This window comes from Gavia stellata, chromosome 8 (assembly GCF_030936135.1).
Source record: "Gavia stellata isolate bGavSte3 chromosome 8, bGavSte3.hap2, whole genome shotgun sequence".
Lineage (NCBI taxonomy): Eukaryota > Metazoa > Chordata > Aves > Gaviiformes > Gaviidae > Gavia > Gavia stellata.
This window is the reverse complement of record NC_082601.1, coordinates 24,723,417-24,745,689: the sequence shown is the minus strand read 5'-3', so window position 1 is coordinate 24,745,689 and position 22,273 is coordinate 24,723,417. Positions and strand designations below refer to the sequence as shown.

General features: G+C 36.0%; 1 protein-coding gene across 2 annotated transcripts in view; it reads left to right on the top strand.

Annotated features, from left to right (window-relative positions):
• Positions 1–22,273, top strand: part of OLA1 (Obg like ATPase 1) — a 104,715-nt gene that overhangs the window by 61,334 nt on the left and 21,108 nt on the right. For both annotated transcript variants that reach the window (XM_059820405.1, XM_059820406.1), the window contains 2 exons: positions 2,689–2,769; positions 3,034–3,131. In XM_059820405.1, the coding sequence (XP_059676388.1) occupies positions 2,689–2,769; positions 3,034–3,131 (179 nt within the window). The remainder of the gene's footprint in view (positions 1–2,688; positions 2,770–3,033; positions 3,132–22,273) is intronic.

Here is a 22,273-nt window from a genome sequence, read left to right as displayed (position 1 = left end):
GAATAATTATTTCCAAATCTTTTCTTTGTGTCTTACTGCCTCACCAGCTTCAGACATAAATGCTGTATTTGCTTATAAGTTTCCATGCTTTTATCTAAAGAAAGTTTTGCAACACTTTGCCACCTTCTCTGTAAAACCAAAATGAAATTGCAAGTATACAGCTGTCAGTTCTCCCCAGCATATTCTGTTGTTGGTCAGCCTTCCCCGCAGAAGTTAGCCATGTAATTACTCCTTTAGAACAACAATTGCAAACAGCATCAAGTCAGGTACCTAAATGAGAACTCTGAAAAATCAGGTCTGTGCCAAAATGGGTTTAGTGTGTCACTGTAGGTAGCAGGTGAATGTGGAAGAGAAGTTCTGACTGGCAACTATGTGCTTAGATAGGCTGTAGAAAGAGCAAACTTTATTTGCTGCATTGATGCTTGAAATTTTCTGGAGGTTCCGTGTTATGTAGCTACCCTTACAGTGTGGTTAAAAAACATTTCATTGCTGCTTAAGCCTAAAAGATTGGCTTTGATAACTTGTGCTATAATGTTTTTTCTGTCAGTTTTTTATCGACTGCAATTTATATGCAATAATGCATTGCTGTTGAGGGGGAACTGTAATGCTGAAAGCCACTGAAAGCCACGTGGTAGGTGCCTACAGAATTAGTTTAAAACCCGAAATGGTGTGTAATCGGAATTCCTTCACTACTGAACAGGAATCTTGGAGGTTGTGTTGATTTTTTATATACCTATTTAAACGAAAGCTGAGGATAAAGATGTTAAATGAAAAGTGCCTATTGTTAGAATTGCTTCCCTTATCTTGTTTATACCGATTAATTAAAAAATAAAAAGCACATAGGGTTAAAGATAAGATGGTACCACTGTTTTCTTCTTTATGTGTAATCTTGTTGCATGTCTCTACATAAGCTGTTCTGGCCACTCATCATAGTAACCAGCTGGGCCATTTCACCTGCTGGAGCCATTAAAGAGGACTCTCTCCCCCTAGATTAATCCCCTCCGACATTAGTTTTTTGCTCTGACAACTGGAGCAGGCATTCAGAATTTGCAGGTGGCCAGTGTGACGCACATAATTGCCTACAATTTTAGGCAATGAATAAAAATGGTCTACATTACTTGTCAAAGGTTGTATATGCAGTGCCAAGTGAGATCTATGGGAAGCCTTTTAGGGTTTAAAGAACAGTTAATAGCAAAGCTGCACAGTGCTTTTTTAATCATAATGCATTTGTAATATAGCACTTTGATCTTCTCCTTGTAGGAAATGGTGTTATATTAGCCACTTTTAAACATTTATGAGTGAAATTCAGTTATAGGAGAGTAAAAGTGATTATTCTTAGGCAGAACATGTTAGATTTCATTAAAAGTTTTAGCTTGCCCCTTCCTTGTTAAAATCTGTGGGGAGTCCTGTTCCTGGAGGGTTTCAAATCAGGATCTGAAGATTCAGAAGAGCTTTTTCTTTGTTTTTCACTAAAGCAACTGCAAGACTAGAAAAGACTGTAGTAAATACTGATGTTATTTGTGGTTGTTTATAAATGTACTTTAACTGCATAGCATTAAGTGCAAAAAATGTTGCGTGCTCAATGGTGTAGGGAATGTTTCCTTGTATTTTAAAGATCTTAATTCTCAGTTGCGTCAATTATAATCTTAAAAATGCATTATTTAAAGCATGATTATAAATTATCTACAACAAAAAATAGGCGACTCTAAAATGTACTACTCCTAGAAGAGCTGAGTTTGACCTTTCAGACCCAAGAGCCTTTTATTAACACCTGCCTGTAAGGGGAACCGTGCCACACGCAGCTTTCGGATTCACGACCACAAAACTGATGAGGAAAGGCTTGAAGGGTTCAGTTTGTGTCACTTGCTGTTTGCCGTTTCCATTTCACAGATGATTAATCTTTCTGTGAAGAAAGGCCAGAGAAACAAAGCACATTGGGCTCTTCCTGCAGTTACTCCTTCTGAATGCACACTAGCTTGCTAACTAAAAGGCCTTTAGATTTCCTGCCGAGAGAGATGTTCTGAAAGTGAATGCAGCTGGTTGGAGGTCACCAGTGCAAGGCTCTTGCCATTGTGTAATGGAGGCTTTGGCAGGTTTCATTTTGGGGGGGAGGGAGAAGGTGTTGGCGAAAAATTAATGCGGAATAAAAAGGGCTTTGGCCATTTGAATTAATTTCTTGAAGGGTGGATCATCAATAATAGGCTCAATTTCTTTGCTCACAATTAAAAAAAAAAAAAAAATTTGCTGTGTTTTTTCCCACCCATTCCCTTTTCTTAATGGCATGTTTATATTGTACATGGTCTCTCTGGCTGGATGCTGCAATGTTGTGTCTTACTGAGTTTGAAAAGCACTCTAAAATGTACTGATTTTTACATATATTTTATGAGCTCTGCTAATTTTCATGGTGGCAAGAGATGATACTTGAGTATTGTGTATTTAACTTCCGAGTTATGGGATTTGTATCGGTATTAATCACCGATTTTAATAATCGATACTGCTCTCTAGTGACTTTTAAAGCTGCAATTTCTGTTTTTCTGGGAGAGTAAAAATTTGTTTTTAAAAGGTATTATCTAATTTTTAATTTGTGTGTATGTTTTGAATCTTAATATATACATGCCTTGTTTATGGAAGAGAATGGTCTGATATCCAGCTGAGTTTTTGACTTTGTTTTTTCTTGGTCTTGCATAGGATGTAATGTGCAAAATCAAGACATGGGTAATAGATGAAAAGAAAGCTGTCCGCTTCTATCATGATTGGAATGACAAAGAGGTAGGCTATAAATATTATCCCATGAATTGACTTCTAATTTTGCTACCTGTTACTGTCTTTTTTTAAATGGGTTTTTTTTAGATTTCATATTCATAGTGTATTGAATGTTAAATTTATCAGCCAATTCTGTGTTTATCAGTGATCTATATATGACACTTTAATTCTGTTGCCTTCTCAGACATGTCGTGAGGAAAATGGTCATAAAATTAACTCAAGTTGTTATAACTTGTTTTTAAAATTCTCCTCCTGTATTTTCACTTCTAGATTGATGTTTTGAACAAACATTTGTTTTTTACTTCAAAACCGATGATCTACTTGGTTAACCTCTCCGAAAAAGACTACATTAGAAAGAAAAACAAGTGGTGAGTGTGTTCAGGTTAAATATCTAAATTAATGTTTCTATTTCACATTTTTCAGTGGTGAACAATTCCTTGCACATTAAGATCGGGATATTAATTAAAATAGGAATAAAAACTAATGTTGCACTTTCGTTACTTCTTGTGCTCCCATTGACATGCTGCTTGAGTACAATGCATATGGCAAAACCCCGAATGAAAGTGCAGAATAGTAAAGAATGTGCTTTCCTTCCTTACATTTTGACATGAATCCATTAACTGTTGGAAAAAAAAAAGATTTGGCTTAGAATTACTGATTTAAATAAACATATGGTTTTATCATTGTATATAATGCTGATTGTCTGAACAGTATCTTTTTCATTCCAAAGGAATGAATTGAATACCAGAGGACTAAAGTTATGTGAGTTGCACAGAAATCTTTCAAACTGTGGCAAAATTGCACATTTTAACAGTAGTATTCTGTTTGCAGTTGGGTGCCTGGCTTCCTTGCCACTGCTTATACTTTGCTTACGGTTTACAGGCCTGTTCTGATGGGCATTAGTGCCAAACAGCGCAGGTTTTAGTCAAGTATTCCTGACATCAATATTATGACTTAAGTACATGATGGTTACAAAATCAATCTATCAGACATTCAATGAACTGGATGAAGATCCAGTCCTAACACGGTAGACATATGGTGGGAATCCACTGTTGAGAAGTACAGCATTTAGCATGTCATTGGAAGCTCTAGATGGGATAAATACTTGGTTTGGGGAGGAGGGAACAGATTAAGTAGTATATGACAAAGCAAAATCTATAGCAGTATATTTAGTTTAAAAAAAACAACGAAGCAACAAACCTTTTCTTAGTATTCCTATCTTTAAACACTGTACTTGTGAGGTACTTCGAAGATGTATAAACCTATGTTTGTGAACAGATATATGCATATAACTCATCCAAACAAATCAAAAGTATCTAAAGCGGAATATCTGAATTCTCCTAAAGTACACCCTCTGTTTCTCCCTGTACTTCATTAAGTACTTAGATGCACATGGTTTCAATTTTCCATTAAAAATTCTCATTTCCATATGATATCAAAGAGTGAGAAGGCTTTAAACTGAAAAATAAACATTCATAGACTGGAAGCCAAAACAATAATTAATGTCAGATGGTTAACTCCAATAAATCATTAGAATAAATTCTGTGAAATTACTGCAACTAAAATTGTCCTTTTGATACTCCAAGACATTTTGTGTTAGTATTCAAGAACAAAATTTAACCTATATAACAGCAAACCCTCTCAGCCCAAAACACAGACTTTGGAATAAACTTGACAACCGATGTAATAATTCAAGCTTTTAGTATTTGGCCAAATTTTATAATTTTAAATTAATTTGTTCCGTCTTTGATTGTTATTTGGGTATGACGATTTAAACATTAAAAGTGGTTCTACCCAAGGGAGTCAGGATAGTAGTATTTGCTCTGTTGTTGTCAGGTGGTATTTTTTTCAAAGTACAAATGTTGAGGTTTCCTAAGGTTCGCTATAACAGTGCAGACGTGGAAGTTTATGTGAAAATGGATGAGTTGGTTTCCCTGTCCGAAAAAGGATCCTCGCACCTGTATTTGGATGATTACAGGTAGAGCTCACTGGCTCTAATTGTACAGTAAATACCATTTCCCAGACCCTAATGGTAGACAGACTACTTAGGAGACGCCAGTCTGTGATTTAGCTGTCGCCAGTCACCCCATGTTTTTTGTGAGACTGGTTGTGATGATGACATAGTTAAACCCAATTGTAAGCAAGTCTTTGTATAAATCGCAATTTTTAATTTGTAAAAAATCAGATGTTTGAGTTGAGGAATCATATAATGAAATGGGTTAACTGTTTCCATTACAATTAATGATTTAGTTTTTTAAAAAGTATACCCAGATCTCATGGATGTGAGTGTAATTGTAGCTGAAAGATCAAAGCCTGGGTAGCTGAGTGATGTTCCAGAAGAGAATTTACCACATAGCCATTTTCAGTACAGTTTCTGCCTCCTGCTGTTCCTATTTTCCCTCAAGCTAGCCATTGACTACCCCCTGTGCATCCCTGCTCGTAAAAAATGATTGAGGAAGTATTTGTCATGTATTTATGAGTGGGAAACATTGTGTGATAGGGAAAGGCATCTACTAGAACCAGAAAGATTGCCATTTTCTTTCATTCAGCCACTCTGCCACAGCTTTAAATCCTCTGTTTATGCAACATAGCTTTTATATTTAAGAGCAGAATAAATGTTTTCTGTGAAGGATGCTAACGGTAGGCTTTTGTCATTTGTGTGGTGCAAGCAGATGCAAATGATTAGAATATATTTTACTGTTAGATGCCACTTAATTTGTGATTTTTGTTATTATTTTGAGGGGTAGAGGTTCATATTTGAAATGCAAGCCACATTTAGACTAGTCGTTCAACTTGAAAAAGTTTGATTCAGAGCTTAATTCATGGTATTACTATAACAAAAGTAAGGTTAATGCAGGAAACGCTCAGCAGTAAAATGTTTTCATAAGACTTCTACAACTATAAAAGTGTTTAAAACAGCAAAGGAGAGGAGAGGCTTTTTGATTGTGGGTAGAGAGGAAAACTAAAATTGTCTTTGCTTTACTGGGTCACTCTTTCAGAATTAATGAACATTTTGTTAGTTAAAACACGCTTACATTTAAGCACTAACGTGTTATTTTTCAATCCAAGAAAAGAAGAAAACACTGTGAAAGATAGGAGTATTGTGTGTTTGAGTAGGTGTATTGACCTTTTGAAAGATGTAAAAACTGGAATGGCTCCAAGCGGTTACTTGCTGGTTTTAACAATGTTGAATTAGTCATTCAGTTGATTTATGATTAAGACCTAGCCCCTGAAGAGAAGCTGACATGGCAGCTGTGTTAGTCGCACTTGTGTTATGATCAGATGACAGTAATCATGATGTTGTATCGGGGAATCCACCGAAACCATTCTTACTACATATTGCTGTGCTCTAAATGAGTACTTAAACTCTTCTTTTAATAATTCCTAATGGTTTTTATATGGATCTAGTACCTCCACATGGTATACATGTATTTGAGTTTTACCGTGCAAGTATTCTAAATAAGCCTATTAATTTTCAGTTAAAACTGCTTTCTGAGTCACAGGATGTCACATAAATGCAGGACATGAGATTTATCAGCCCTTCACCTAATTAAGGATTTACACTTTAATGTTGCTAAAGAGGGTGCTTTTGGTGGGTCATAATATGGATTCCAATTATGAAATATATTGATGTAATTAATGAGTGGATGTAGTGGACCATGCTTAGCATACTGTTCGGCTCAGTATTTTGGGCTTATTCTTTGTAGTGAGCAGGAGGAATACTGCATGTGTCAAAACTGCATAGACTGATCTTTTGACTCAACTTCTCAGGTCTAAACAAGTGAATTTTTTCATTCTTTGCATATACCGTGGTTTAAAGAGCTGATTATGGTGCTAAAGATTTTCCAACATCTATAGCATCGTAACTGAGTTGCCTGAGATTTGATATGGATTTTTTTGAACATTGTTTTCTCTAATATAATTCAGATTTGTTGAGCATCCAAATGTGTGTTAACATTATTTTCAAGGGGTTGTTTTTCAAAAATGTTATGGTAGACATTCTGTTAACAAAAATAAGTTGGGTGTTGATGGGATAGGGTACCTCTCTTGAAGTATCTTACTCCTGTGTATTTAGAAAGGTGGCATATATGTCATAATAAATAACATTTTCCCCATTAATTTTATAGTATGTTTAATGTTCTTAAGCTAGAAGAGGCATAATTAGGTCAGATGAAAGGTCTATCTTTTCTGGTATCATGTTTCTGACAGGGCGCTAACAGATGTCCAGGGAAGATTATAGGAACAGATGAAGCAAACAGAGTGTATGTGTCCAGCTTCTCGCAATCTGTTATTGTGGAACTGACTAAGCCAGATATGATATACTTGTGGTTAATAATTTTTGACTGATTTTTATTTTATGAATTTAGCCATTGACCTTTTGAACCCAAGTATGCTTTTGGCATCCCAATATCCTGGAGCAGGGACTTCTACAGTTTAACTATGTGCTATATGGAGAAGTACTTCCTTATGCTTGTTTTGGATCTGCCACATCATAATTTCATTTGATGCTCCTTAGATCTTGTAGTATGAGAGTGAATAATCCTTTTCTATTCATCTTTTCCATATTGCTTCAGATGTTCCAAATATTTAAAAAAAAAAAAAAAGTGGGGGGGAATCTGACCTGAAGAAAGAAATATCAAGGGTAAAGTATAAGGAAGACTCAATAGGCTTGAGTTGAGTATGAATTAATCTGCTTCACTCAGTCTTTCATTTTCAAACTACTTAGGAAAGAAAGTTTTTGTCTGGTGGTAAATGGAGACTTGGTGTTCTTGGTTGTATTTCTGCAGGTATGTGCCCAGTGGTAGAATAGATCTAATAGTTGTGTGTTCACCGTCTTAGCAAAAGAGCAAGGCAATGTCATGTGCTGGTAGAGCAAGAGGATGGTGACAGGAGAAGAAATGCTATCCAGAAGGTTTTCATTGCTTCAGTACGCCTGTTAAAAACAAGAAAAGAAAAGAAAACTTAAAAGAAACTCAACAACAAAAAAATCCTATGTTCCCAAACCTCCCCTTCCACCCTTAAATAATGTCTGATTTTAGAGAAGTCCTGGAGGTACTATTTTTGTACAGACTCTTTCTTAAATTGGTTAGCAATAAATATTTGATCTCTATCTAAAAAAAATTAAGAGTGAAACTTCTTGCTTAGCATTTTACCTGCATTTTGGTTTGAGACCTTTCAAAAAGACATTTTGAAAACCAAAAGAAACGTGACATACCTTGAAGCAAAACGTGATTTAAAGAGCAGTATAAGGATATGTATATTTAAGAATCTTAGTAAATATATTCACAGGAAATAAGGGAAAGAACAGCTGCAGGCCAGCTCCATCTCTTTTACAACTAGAAATATGGTGACTCAATAAAAGTGGGAAACATCTCCATCTTAGTCCCACAGAAACACAGTCGCCTTTCACTGTCCAAGTTTCAGCCCTTTTCAAATGCTGTCGGAAATGGATGAACTTCCCAAATTTTGCTAAAAAGAAAAAAAAGTCCCATTTGGACCATATGCTGAAAAGTCGTTCCTCTTTTAAAAGGAGGGGTGCTGCTGTTAATGAAACTCTGCAGTGCAGAGACAATCAGAATTACATCACTTAGAGCAAACAGTTATTTGCAAATACCAGCATATTAGTCAGGTAGCAAGATAAATAAATATAAATATTATAAATATATTTGAGAATGTATTTGATGTAGAGTTCTTTAAATCATAAGTTGTAATGCCATCGTGGTATTGAGATGTTTTCTTGATATAACTGCTTAATGATTTTAAGGCTGTCTTTTATGCTGACAGATTTTGAAAATTATGATTTTTTTAAGTACGTTGCACTTCTTGTCCCTGCCTTACAACTGAAATGGTTTTAAAAAATATTAAAAGGTTACGTATATTACCTGTTTTGCACACAGAAGTTGTGAAGTGAGATACTCAGAGTTAACAAGATCCAGAATTCAGGCTTCCTGCTGCACCTTTACTGCCTGATTGAGAGAGAGAGGGTAGCTTACAGCTCAGGTTGTTTTAACTAGAGGATGGCATATGTTTTCCATAGAGCACTTATCTACTGTAGTAGGGGATAGTGCATGCTGTTTGCTTAATGAACAGTTATTCTTTATTATGTCTTATACAAATTAATTAATGAATATGAATTAATTTATCATCCGTCAACCTAATAGCAGTCTCTTTTCTTTCCAGCACCTTTGCCTGACATTGCCAGTTGGCTTCTTGTAGTCTTCTGTCTTACCAATTCCAGTGACTTTTCATTCAGTTGTTCTGTGTATCCCAAACTTTTTTCCCCACCCTTTTCCTAGCTGATGTGTTCTCTGTGGGTCTTTGCCAGATTATCTCTCCCTCTTGTCTGATTTCATCTCATTCTTGCTGGCTTAGTTCCAGTCCAGTCCTTTGGTCTGGGTGACTTCTTTCAGCAGACTTCCTGCTTTGCTTTCCTTTGCCTCCCACTCTGGAGTCCCCCGTCTGTTTGAATGTGAATGCATATTGTTTGGGTAACAGCAGGCGTTGGGGAGGTGTGTCTCAGCATGGGGAATATGGGTCTCTGCTCTCAGCTCCAGTGCGTAACCTCACCTCAGACACCAAAACACCTTCCAGGAAATGTCTATCTTCACTCCAGTGCTCTGCTTGCACACAGGTGCTGCGGATTATAGGAAGAGATTAAATTGCTGAGATTCTTCAGTGTTAAATTCGAGCAGTTTTGCTACTGAGGACATGAATTTCTGATTTGGATGGACTTTCACACAAGTGTGGTGGTTTATCTCTGATACTGAGTTTGCTCTGTGCCAGATGTAAAGTCTTGGCTTCTAAGCATTAGGACAGTAACATTTTTCAAATGAAATGTTTCTGGGATGTTTCAAAAATGGGCAATGCTGTATGGTGAAGCTGTTTTTGAAAATTTCAGTCCACCTGGTTACAACATGGCACTTATAAATAGCTGAAGTGTAGGTTGCAAAGTCAGGAAATGAAGCCTCAGTAATTTACTTTGGATATATTGGGTCTTGAAACTGGTAAAAAGGGGGGTGGTGGTGGAGGGGAGCCTCCTGGTTTTTGGGAAGGCCTGTCCTGGGCAGATATTACAACTCATCAAAGGCTGCAGACTGTAGAGAGCAGAATGACCAGAGTAATGAAGAACTGTTTCTGCAATGTTGTGAGTGATACTTGACAGTCCAGCATACCGCAACACCAAACACCAGCCCAACACAGCCATACCCCAGCGAGCCGCTCGTATTTTCTGACAGCATCCATGTGCATCAGGCTGATTATACTATCAGAGTAATGCAAAAGAACTAAGTATTAACACTTCATATCAGTAAGGCTGTGCTGAGTGAAAGCAGCTATAAAAAACTTTTCAACTGCATTGCTGTGTGTATGATCCCTGTCTTACCAGCTGCATGTCATACCAAACCTCCCTTTGAACAATTCAGCTTTGCTTCCCATCTTCTGTTCCTTTTCTTCTTCTCTCTCCAGATGGTCTTCTCGGGGTTTGTTTTAGCTGTCATCACCACAGTTTCTGAGCTGTTTATACACAAGTCTGTGGGTGCAATGTTGAACAACAGCAGCTTTGAGTTTGGATGCTCCACCAGTTTTATAGTTGGCTAGTGTAGTCTTATGTATTGCTACCTGCTAACGATACTTTTTTTATCTGCCGTGGCAGTTTGGAGAATCAAGTAATTTGTGTGATATTTTATTTAAATGCTTGGATTTTCATAGGCAAAATCTAAAGCAATAGATGCTAGCTTTCAACAAGCAAAAACTCAATTGCTTATAAAGTTATCCAAACCTGTGCAGGGTAAGAAGGGGCATCTTTCTTTGTGCGTACTGTCAGAATACTTTAGAAACTTTGTTTCTTCCTGATCTTCATTGGAATTGGGACCTTTCAATAAATATTTTTGTCACCTTTATAAACACATGCTACTTAAGATGTATAGTACTAGGGGAGAGAATAATGTGGCACTAGATTTCAGATCAAATAATTACACAACTTTGCTTCGTTCAGTGTATAGATAATGTGAGCAGTAAAGAGAGGGACTTCCACAGAAAAATGGTATCTGGTGACATTGTCAAAGACAATGATGTAAACTTTGTTGCAAAATCATTGCAGTGCAACATGGATGCATCATGAGGTGCAACATCCTTTTCAAAATTCAGTCTCTTTAAAACTGAAGAATGCTTAAACTGCTCAGAAACAAACCTGAGATGCAAAGACATGTCTGAGTATAGATTTCATTACTGCATAGTGGATGTGGAGAAAGCAGACACTAATAAATAACTGCTCTTCTTTCTTCCCAGTATGGTGTGTAAAGGGCTTGCTTCAATTTTCTGCTACTTACTTTCCACTGTTTGGGAATCTTGTCCTTTATGCCTCAGTTTTCCTTACTGTTTCCCTAAAAGTGTTGGTGCTGTTGAAATCATAGACAAAATGTTTTGGGGAAATGTTCTCTACTTTTAAAATAAGGTTACCCAATAAAAATATTGATATCTTCTAGTAATTACATTTTTTTTTTTCTGGAATTGGATCAGTGATTTATCTCCTGAATGATTTCTGCAAAGAAACTACGTGTTCTGTCAGGACTCTTTTTCAAAGGCTTTCCAAATGTGCTTGGAGTGATTTAAGTGTACGTTGTATGTAGTTGTGGTCCTTCACTGAATGCCACTGTCACAGACTTAGCTGGCTAAACAATGTGCTGCTTACTTGCCTGATTGCAGATTTCTATTTTTTTGAATCAATTCTTCTTTAGAATGCTTCCCTCTTATTTATTGTAGGTTAGAGCACAGCTTTTGACAATGTATGGTAAAGCAACCTGTAATAGTTTTGCTGGCAACTAAATGAGTTTGGGAATTTTCAGTAGCTTGGTACCTTTTTTGATACTCTAAAGTGAGTGTCTCATCTTGCTTTTTATGGCTTATGTTTTTACATTCAGACTAGCTTCTCTTTTGGAGAACAGGCATCTCTGTTTTGTAGTACTCCGAGCCAGTGAAGTCTTAAACACTGAAATGGAAAAAGTGAAGGAGAAACAATGTTTTTCTTGTCCTTGTTACAAAATGGAAGAAGGGGGAAGGGTAAGCAATTTTAAACCCCAGCTTTTATATTGAGGACCAGATTCTGTAATTTACAGTATGTTCCAGTCCAGGGTTGTTAGTCCTGAGCATCATCAACGCAACCCCATCAACAGGTCCTCGGGGATTTTGGAGGAGACTAGGGTACTAACCACCATATCAGTGCTGTCATCTCTCTACAATATCATTACCTCAAATGCAGATTTCAAATCCTACTTCCAATGGTAAATAGTTCAGTAGTGATTTCACTCTTACTCATTTTAGAGTAAAGCAATTTGACTGTGCATGTAGGCTTGTAGATGTTTGTGTCAAAATCCCTTTCACATTTCAAGTTCCTGATGAGAAACAGTTACTAATGAAGAAGTAGAATACTTTTTGTTTCCTTACTCTTTTGTATCGTGCGTATTACAAGCACAGCCACCTTCACTGCAGTGATTTTTGGATGTAATAATATTGATGAGAGAAAGAGAAGGAAGTAAGGTGAAATGGTCTACTCAATTAAATTTCTCAGCCATAAAGATTATTCTTTGATTGAAAATTAGTGTCGAAATCTACTTGGAAAAGACAAGCTCTGTTCTGCTGCATTTTTCTGTTTATTGTTGACTTATAAAAATATTTTTATATCTCCTTTGTGACACAAGTTACAAAGGTCCAGTTACGCTTCTCTCATTGCAGTTAAAATGCTATCTGCTAATATGCTGTAGCTGAATCAAGTTACCTTTTTCTGTGTATTTGAACCTCAGGAGAGTTTTGACAGGGAAAGAGGGGTAGAGACTGATCTACATATGCCATGGTTTGGTTTATGAGCTCAAAGAATAACTTGAATTTGTCCCATTAATGAGCAGGTCTTATCCTAGAAAGTAGGATTTTATTGTTGGGGGTTTTTTTAAATAAAGGTTTTTTCCCTTTTTTGCTTTACAAATCAGCTAATAGAGAATTGTGCAAGAGATTGTTATTCTTGATAGTAGTTGTTTATTCTTAAGTTATTGTATATGAAGTTATTTATTATTAATTTATTGAGCCCTGTGCCTTTCAGAATGAATGAGCATTGTTAGCCTGTCTTTGTCAACTAGACAACGTAGAAACAGAAGTTGTGCATAGTCCATGAAGCAAATAAATTATTCTCTGAAATCAAGGGGAATATAGATACTACGGGTATGTGTCCCCAGCTTTTAGCATCTGTTGTGTCATTATTATTACATCTGACGTGGCATTTAAAAACCACCAGTTATTTTTGTGTGGGTCCTATTGAGAATTTGGAAGGTGGAGAGTAAGGCTGTTGAATGACTGTAGAGAGGTGAGTGGCTGTGTTCTCCCACCAAATGAGCAATGGGTAGCTCCTTCTCTATGTTAGGATCTGATACCTCCTTGCTTGCTTGTAACTGGTGGTTTTTGAGAGGAAGGACAGTTGTAAAAACTGACAGATAAACTTTCATGTCAGAATTTTTTTTTTAAGCAAAAAGCCCACTGATAATATTGTCTCCTATCCTGAAATTACTTATATTGCTTTTGCAAAAACATCTGTATGGGGAAATTTGGATTGGGCATTGCAAGCAGTATCGCTATAATAATATCTCTTAAAGAATTTCCAAATGAGTAAGTAACTTTCTTTCGTAATCTGTTACTCAGTATTGGTGTATCTGATTTGCAAACAAGTATATGTATGCACCTCTAAAATTCTGCTTATTGAATTTGTCTGGATCACGTCTTGAAACGTTTCGTGCCATCACATGCTACAGAGTTCTGTTACTTTCTTTAAGTTCTCGTAGTTGATGAAGTTAATTTTATTTCACTTACCATTCTTTATCTCACTGCAGTTGATATTTGAGATATTTATGGGTTCTGGGAACAATACTCATCTTGAAGTTGTTCTTCATGAATGGTCTGCAGCATCTCTATTATCTGGGGGAGTGTTTTATGGATTATTTTTCCGTTTTCTACAAATATGGGCTAAATGGGAACATCAGCCAATCAAAAGTAATTTATTATAAATAGAAAAATAATGTTTAAAAAGGAAAATTCTTTTATATAATTGCAAATGTAGGCTGCTGTGGCTTTGGCACCCATTTTTCAAGTTTACTTTTGCTGTGAAGTAAATTATTTGTTTCACAATTGACAGACATATTTTTCATTAATGATTATTTTGAAAATCTGATGCATTTTTTAATAGTTTTCTTTTTAATTTTATGGTTATTTACAGCTCAATTTTATGTATTAAGTATATGGAAATATGTTTTCATTTAACTGCTTGTTTTTTCCGAGAAAGATTACTTACCTTCTAAAGTTTTGGCAGAGTATTTTATTTTCACAACTTGAGTTTCTTCTAATGACTAATACTAATGGCTAATGTTCAAATATTGACAGTCATTAGTTTTACAATGACTAGAACTACATATCCTTGTTCTGAAACCAGGAATAGATGCTTCTTCATGTTTAAATTGGAGAGGAAGGTTTGTAGGTTATATATGTTTAATGAAGAACTGTCAAATGATACATTTGATATGGGTATCTTATTATCCTTTATAACCAATGTTTGACCTTAATTATTGTTAATTTGGAGAGAAGTTAAATAAAATAATGTTTGGCAATAGTTTCTAAGGCCTGAAGAGATCACAGAATCACTAAGGCTGGAAAAGACCTGTAAGATCATCAAGTCCAACCATCAACCAACACCACCATGCCCATTAAACCACGTCCCACAATGTTTAGATGATAAATATTTGAAAGCGAGTAAGTGCATATGCTGGTTTTGTACTTCATTGAGTTGAACAATGAAAATGCATTAATCAGATTCACTGTATATCAACTCTCACTCTTGTTCTCGTGCACTGGCACAGTGTTACACTTCTGAAGTGAAAATGTATTTAAATCCAAACAAATGGCTTTTATTAAAAAAAAAAAAAGAAAATCTTACACCTAATACATTGAAAACCTGCACAGTGTTGTCAATCTAAAACATGTGATAGTTCTCCAGCTTATGTTTTATTTCAGAGGCTCATTAAATCCATACCTGTTTTTATTTAGTAAAATCTTTATGTCCCAGAATACTCAGATTAATGATGTGTGTGTGCATGTGCATGCGTGTTCAGTTTCCCATAGGATTTTTAAATTATTATTATTATTTTAAAATAACTTTATAGAGGGTAAATGTTTGTCTTTGGCTCCCTCTATCTGCCTGTCTCTACTTGTCCTTGTGAATTAATGCTTTTTCATAACTCAATCCATTAGATAGATTGGAATCAGTAGATAAGATGTCTGCAAGTATTCCATATAGGTGTTCGGTAAAATAACTAAATAAAAGTATGGTAAAGAGACATGGAGGACTAGTAAGGAATTCACTTATTCAAGCTTAAAAAACAAAGTTAATGTCTTTGTGCTCAGACAGTATATTTCTGAAATATTTTTCCATTCCGGTCGAAGTCTAATTTCTGTATTAGGTTTTCCATAAAGATACAGCTATATGCTCAAACTTTATTAAACAGAAACGTGGTTTTAGCTGCCTGTCTTGCAGTACTGTGTGGTTGTGTGATAGCCTTTTGTTTCTGATTTCTAGTTCTGTTAGTACCCTATTGACATAGAAGGTAACTAGATTGTTCTATTAGTGATTTCTGACAAACAGAAATGATTTGATATGCTGAAGCTATTTCTGACAGAAGATATAAAGTTTTGACAAACATGCATGGCACAGCAAGTGTCCAATTCTAAAGAGCAAAATAAATGCAAACCACCATTATGGGGAACACAAACAGCCTGAAAGCAAGTTATCAGTAAGCAAATAATTGTTGAACTGTTATGAATGGAATAGGATGTTGAAATAGGGCATGATTGGCTGATGTTACATATGTCCTTGATTACCTTCCTTGTGCTTTTATCCTAATAAGTGACATTCTTTGTATTCCCTTGGACGGCTAGACAGTCTGACACTGAAGAAGAATAAATATTGCATGTGGTACACATTAAGCTGTCATCTAGGACAGCATTTATAAAAAGTAACTAGAAAAATTCATAAGAAATTCTGCAGTGCTACAGTTTCCTGGCTCTAGTCATAATTGTCAAAGTTCTTGACACATTCAGGTCTTCTGAAATGATTTGGGTTTACAGTTACTTGGTGTATGAATAATTATTAAGGATTCATTTTCTCTGATGATGCAGACTGTTAATGTTAGTTCTCAAAATGTTGCATTTTCATTAAAGGCCATGTAGTAATAAAAAAAATGCAAGTGTGGTGTGTGTAGCTAGTTTTCTTGCAGAAATCAGAACCAGGAGATGTATATGTATAAAATAAAAGTAACTGATAAAATTAAAAAGCTCTTTTTCAAATGTTGTCTTTGAATCTTGGTGGAAAATGCATTTTGAGCCTGCATTGTTACTATTACTGTACTTTGGAAATAGAGCTAATTTTTTATGTAAAATATCAGTCTTCTGTTTTTCTTCACTGACTTGAAATTAAGACTCAAAAGCAACATAGCAAGTTATCATCTCTGCAAGGGCAATGGAGAAAAACCCTTCTGAACTATCTAAGCTGACGAGTTAGTGTTTGAATGATAATTATTTTAATCTTTAATTTTGAGAAGAGGGAAGTGTAGTAGTTACATTCTCCATACTCTTAAGTCTCTGAATTTCTTGTGACGACTTGTATATTGACCAAGAATTATTCAATGGCTGCTTTGTCTTTCCATGCATTTATCTATTGCCTAACACAATACCATGATAATCTTTGGAGTTTGACACAAGATTTCACTATACATATTTTAAGGATTCTTACAGCTCTGTGACTGACCATGTCAGTGGAACATTCTCACTGTATACTGTATTCATGGTATAATCTGGTTTTGCTGCATATGAAAACGCAGCCTTCTTCTGTTTATGGGTTACATGTCTCTCCATTTGTGACAGTATTGTCTAACTCATGTGATAGGTTTTTTTTTTTTATTATTTTAAGAATACCCTGTAAGGAAAAATAGCCTGTTACCACCTCATCAAGTTAATTGAGGACTAACATAATTTTATAGGTGACATTGTGCCTATTCTCGTCCCTCTTCCAAGTAGCCTATAACTTACAAGACCTCATTGTGAGTAGCTTGGAATGGGAAAATAGAGCCATTGGCTCTTTCATAAATTTGCATTTAATGTTAATTGAAAAGACTTAAAACAGAGTTGGGAAAAAAAAAGTGTATTCATGGGAACAGATAAATCTGAAAGACCTGTTTGGGTTGAAGAAAGTTTTCTCCAAGTATAACACTGCTCAAATGTTACAGGTAACTGTTAACTCTGTAGACCACTACAGAGCACAAAATACTTGCCCAACTGGTAAATTGAACTGTAAGTCCCACTGCGGGAAATTGCTTTGCTGTGCTCCAAACAGCAGTTATCTTAGTAATTGTACCTGAATTCTTTTGTGGCTAATAGGCAGTTGATGTTCCTCTTACCATGACAGAATTATTTTATTGCAATATTATTAATTGTAAAAATTCCAGGTAAGATGTGTTAGTGTAGTTTGTGTAGTGGGCTGAGTGTGATGTTTAATTGATGTTCTGAGGGCACAGGTTTTTGAGTTGAGAATGTGCATAACCCCACATTTCACATTCTAAACTGGCGCTCACAACAAGGAGCTTATCAGAGCAAATTGTCTAGTCCATCCCCTTCCTCACTCAAAACCTAATGACCCTTTATCATCATGGTTTAGATTGCTGGACACAGATGTGAGAAAATACAAGTAATCTACAGGTAACTACAGTAGCTGCACTGATGTTCTCAGAGAACTGACTGCTGGGAAGATAAAAAGCTTCCCACAGAGCCTGTGACTTTCCAGCAGCAAAGCACATCATGAGCTCATACATGAAGTTTTATTTGCTGAAGATTCACAATAAGATGCATTAGGACATTCAGCAGGGTCCCTTCTTAGATGAGCACAAGAATTCAGTGAGGTTGTTAGCTGATGCACTAGTGCATGGTTTCAAACTAAATCTAGGAAGTCCAACAATATCAATAATGTTTCTTTTTGAGAACATCACAAACTACAGCTGTAATATGATATTGGTGTTAATGTAGTTTGTTCCTTGATAGTAAATGACCTAATGTCGTTGGACTTTTTTTTTTCTTGTTATGGAAAGTATTCAGGCAGGAAGCAAATGTTCTTTAGGAAAAAAAGCTGCTGGCTGTTGAAATACAGAGTTAGCAGTACATCCTAGATACGAAGGTAGAAGTAAAGTCTTACATGAAAAGACTTGCGTATGGTTAATTACCGTCTTTTTTCACAGCATTTTTTGTTGTAATCATGAAGTAGATCTAAAAATCTCTGTGTATGTGATTGGATACTTTGCCAAGGAATGGGAAGGAAATAAAATATTTTTCAGATAAATTTCACCTACCTTAAGGTTAAGAAGGTAATGATCTTGTTTACTATTTTTTTAAAATGTTTTTTGTAATTCAAGAAGCTGCTGTAATACAGTTTTTATTTTTAGTGATTGAGTAAAGTTAAAATGTATCTATTAAATCAGATGGGAAATGATCAATGTGAATCGGTCTGTCTGCACTTTCATTCTCTTCTAAAGAAACTTAAGTATAAACACACATAAAAAAATACGTGTTTATACACATAGAAACACATAGAAAAATGAATTTGGATGCTGAAATGCTTTTTTTTTTTTTTTAATTATCTGTAAGTTTTGGGTTTGTGAGGAGAGAGATAACATGGCATGAGAGGTATAGGCCCTCCAGAAATGAGGATCCACAGAGGGTGGTGGTATTAAATATTAAGCAGGCAATAAGCATTACAGTGGTGGTCTTTACAGAAGATGCTAATCCTGCAAAAAGCCTAAACCCCAAGCCAAACAAAAGCTCTGAACAGCCTCCTCCCACACAGAAAGAAGCAAAAAAATAATCCCCCAAACAACATCCGCCCTCCTCTGGTAGTGCAAATGAGACAAACTTATGTCCGTTTTTTAATTTAAGTCCTGCCACCCTCTTTGATCACCCTCAAGACTTCTGTGTTCTGTTACTGATCTTGGGGAGTTGCTCCATGGGGATTCAGTGTTGTTGTCAGTGACAGACCTTTGAGCAAGAGTAGGCATGGCTGGCTCTAAGGCTGGTGGCTCTCAAGCTGAGCCAGTGACCATAGCAGCAGTCTCCTTAATTTTCTGTTCCTTTGTTGATCCTCCATGACAGGAAACTATAAGATGCTGTGAAAACTATATACTCTTTGCTCTTAATCATTGCCACTTGCCTCTGTTCCACTTTTTTACACCCATTTTCCAGCTTATGCCAACTGAAATGGTAACAAGCAGAACTCCATATTGCAGAGACCAACAGACACTTTCTAGGAAATTATTTTCAGTGATTACATGTACCTTTTGATTCACAGTGAAGACATGCAGAAATATTTTTCTCTTTTTCACTAGCAAATAGGATGTACAGGAAAAGAGATACATATTCTCTGGTTCTATTTTGTCTTTTGATTGAGGAAGACAAAAGAAGTAAAAGGGTATACATATTGTAAGACTGGTTCCCCCCCCCCTTCTTTTTTTAATCTTTAGATTTATTATAATGAAATCTATGTACAAATTGCTGAAAACACTTGATATAGCCTTTTCATGATACATACTGTGTTTCATATTCTGTAGTGTCTTTAATTCTCAACTACAGTAGACATACGGAAAAAACAGAAAAAACGTTGGCTGTTACAAAGTTTTGTTTGAGCTTTTTAAACTGAGTGATTAGCAGAAATAATGACCCTGTCAGCCTTAATCACATTAAAATGTGGTTAACATCATTTAATTTTTTCCACTTAATATGCGAAAATTTCCAGTAGATTTGCAGTGAAGGCCATTGAAATTCCATTAGAACAAGAATAAAAATTTCAGGCATCATTTATTCAGAGAGGGAATAAAGGTCTCGACTGAAAACTGCTGAATCTTTCTATTAGGGAAACTATGAATCATTGCATTGAGCAGTACCTTCAGCTTCTATAGTACTGAATCTGTGTTGCTTCTGAATGAATGGAATGCATTTGTAGTGTGATGCTTTTCTAAAAATTGCAGCATATAAGTTTTGCACAAATTAAGTAAGTGCTTTCTCCGTAAAGGATTATTCCATAGTATTTTATAACTGCTGGGGAAATACTTCTGTTTTAGGCATCTCATCACTGTGAAGTTCCATACTTTGCATTATTTTCATTAAAACATTAAAAAATGTATCCTCTTTCTGATTGATATGTAATGTATAGTTGTGGTTTCTTTGTGGTAAATAGCAAAATGAGGACATGTGCAGCTATGACTAGAATATTAAGTCATATCAAGTCTCCTGCACTCTTGGCATTTCTTGTTGCATGCTCCACAGGTATGTACCAAAAGTACAGCATACAATAACTATATGAACGTACTAGAGAAACTATCAACTGCATCTTTTTCTGAAAGAAATTTCTCTTTCTAGGAAAGATACAATGTTTGTTAGCTTTACCATGTTTCAGTCTGCTCTATTTAGGTTCCCATTTTTTGTCCTTTGCCTGTGTAAAAAGAAGATTTCATCTGATCAGTGGGGACACTAGAAATACAACAGTATGTTCTGTGCTTTTCTAGACTCTACCGAAGGACTTTCATTGAATATTTCTTTAAAGCAAATATTACTGTATGTATCTGATAAGATGTAATACCTTTATTGAATTGTTTTTGTGTCTCTGGTACTTAAGTAACTATACAGTGGATTGGTGTTTTTTTTTGTTTTTTAAGTTGGTATTTTGTTCCTGAGCCTAGTTCATTTCAGCCTATTACATAATTACTTTGCCCTCTTTCTGGTGGGAAGAAGCGTTAAAATGCATTGGATTTGTGCAGAACACAAATTTTAGAATTCAGTATTTGTGTGATTTATTTTTAAACAAAATGTAAGAAAGTGCAGTGGTAAATATTTAATGTAGTGCTAAATACTGTGAGATACACAGCGGCTAGGGAATCTTTCTTTGAAATAGCTGTTACTAAACTTAAGAATTGAGCAGACCTAACAGGAATTTGGAAGAGCTTCTGATCCAAATGTACCTCTGTATGTTGAGGAACAAAGGAAACTGAGTAGGAGGTGGGTCCCTGGCCAGGACCAGAACTACTAACCCTGCAAATGAGATAAAAGGAAGTAGGAGTGTGGGAGTGACCAAAAGCTGGGCTAGGAGGGAGGTGCTAATTGAATGAAGAGGTGTAAGTTTTGGGGGTCGCATTTGGAAGCATCTTGCTAAAGAGCTGTTGGACCAGGATGAAAAGTTTTGAAGATTGGAGAATGACACTGGGAAAAGAAACCAGAGTGAGCAACAGAATGCGAAGAACTGTTGGATGGGATGGGAAAGTGGCCGTATTTTAGGAAGAAGGGTCAGAAGAGACTGTACTTACTTGATTTCTCTCCTTACAAAGCACGGCATGAAATTCACAGGTACTATGTCTTTTTGTTTCTCTGCTCTTAGCAAGTATCTGTGACATCTTATAGCAGAACACTTTAACCTCTTCCCAGCTTTTAGGCTGTTGAGGAGCGAATACTCACTGTAGCTCCATTAGCTTAAAGATAGGTTTGTGTAATGGGTATGTAATGAGTACATTCAGTTTAGAATTTAACATGTTTGTTGGTTGCTTTTTTAGAAACTGGAAATGACGTACAGCTATATTAAGTGTTTTAATGTTGTAATGGGAAACACTTCGAAGTAAGAAAGTGTTGGAATGAAGGTTTCCAATGCATTTCAGAATCCATGTCCCGCCCCAAAGGGTTGTCTGCTCATGGGTGTACCAAATGGCTCCCTTTTCTTTACAGCCAACCTTGTCTTGCTCTGTGCAAAGGACAAGCTTGCTCTTGAGGATGCAGTAGGGTAGGATAGGAGACTGCTGATGATGGGATTCTTCTTTTGCTTCTTCTGGAGCAAAACTTGATACTGATGTGGAACTGGAGGAGGACAAGGGATGGCTTTATGTTAAAGGCTTTTTACATGCCTGGAGATTTGGAGATGGAGAACTGGATTTTACTTCTGTGTCTTTTAGATTTCTGTTTGTGATGCCAAGTAAGAAAATTCCATTAAAATTTTCACACATTTTTAAATAATCATGCTCTTAATTTTCTTCATTTGACCAGTTAGGATAATGAAGTCCAGTGTTCTCATTGGTGCTATTTTAAAAATGTGTACCTTGCCCAAATTTTGAAATGACTTACTGCTAAGCTATTAGACAAGTACTGCAGCCACCTCTCTTGCCTTGCCCGTGCTGGCCTCATGAGTGGTACTGGTAACTATACATCGTGCTATGGGCTACTTTTGACTTCTATTACGTTTTATTTTGGGAGAGCAGAACTCGTGAATTCTAGTTTTCCAAGAAGTTGACTTCTGAAGTCTAGTTTTCCAAGAGTTTGAGTCCTGTTTCCTTACAACAGTGATTCCTAATCTATCCTCATTCTTTAAAAAGCAGTGACATGGTGCACTGAACAGCAGGTAGCA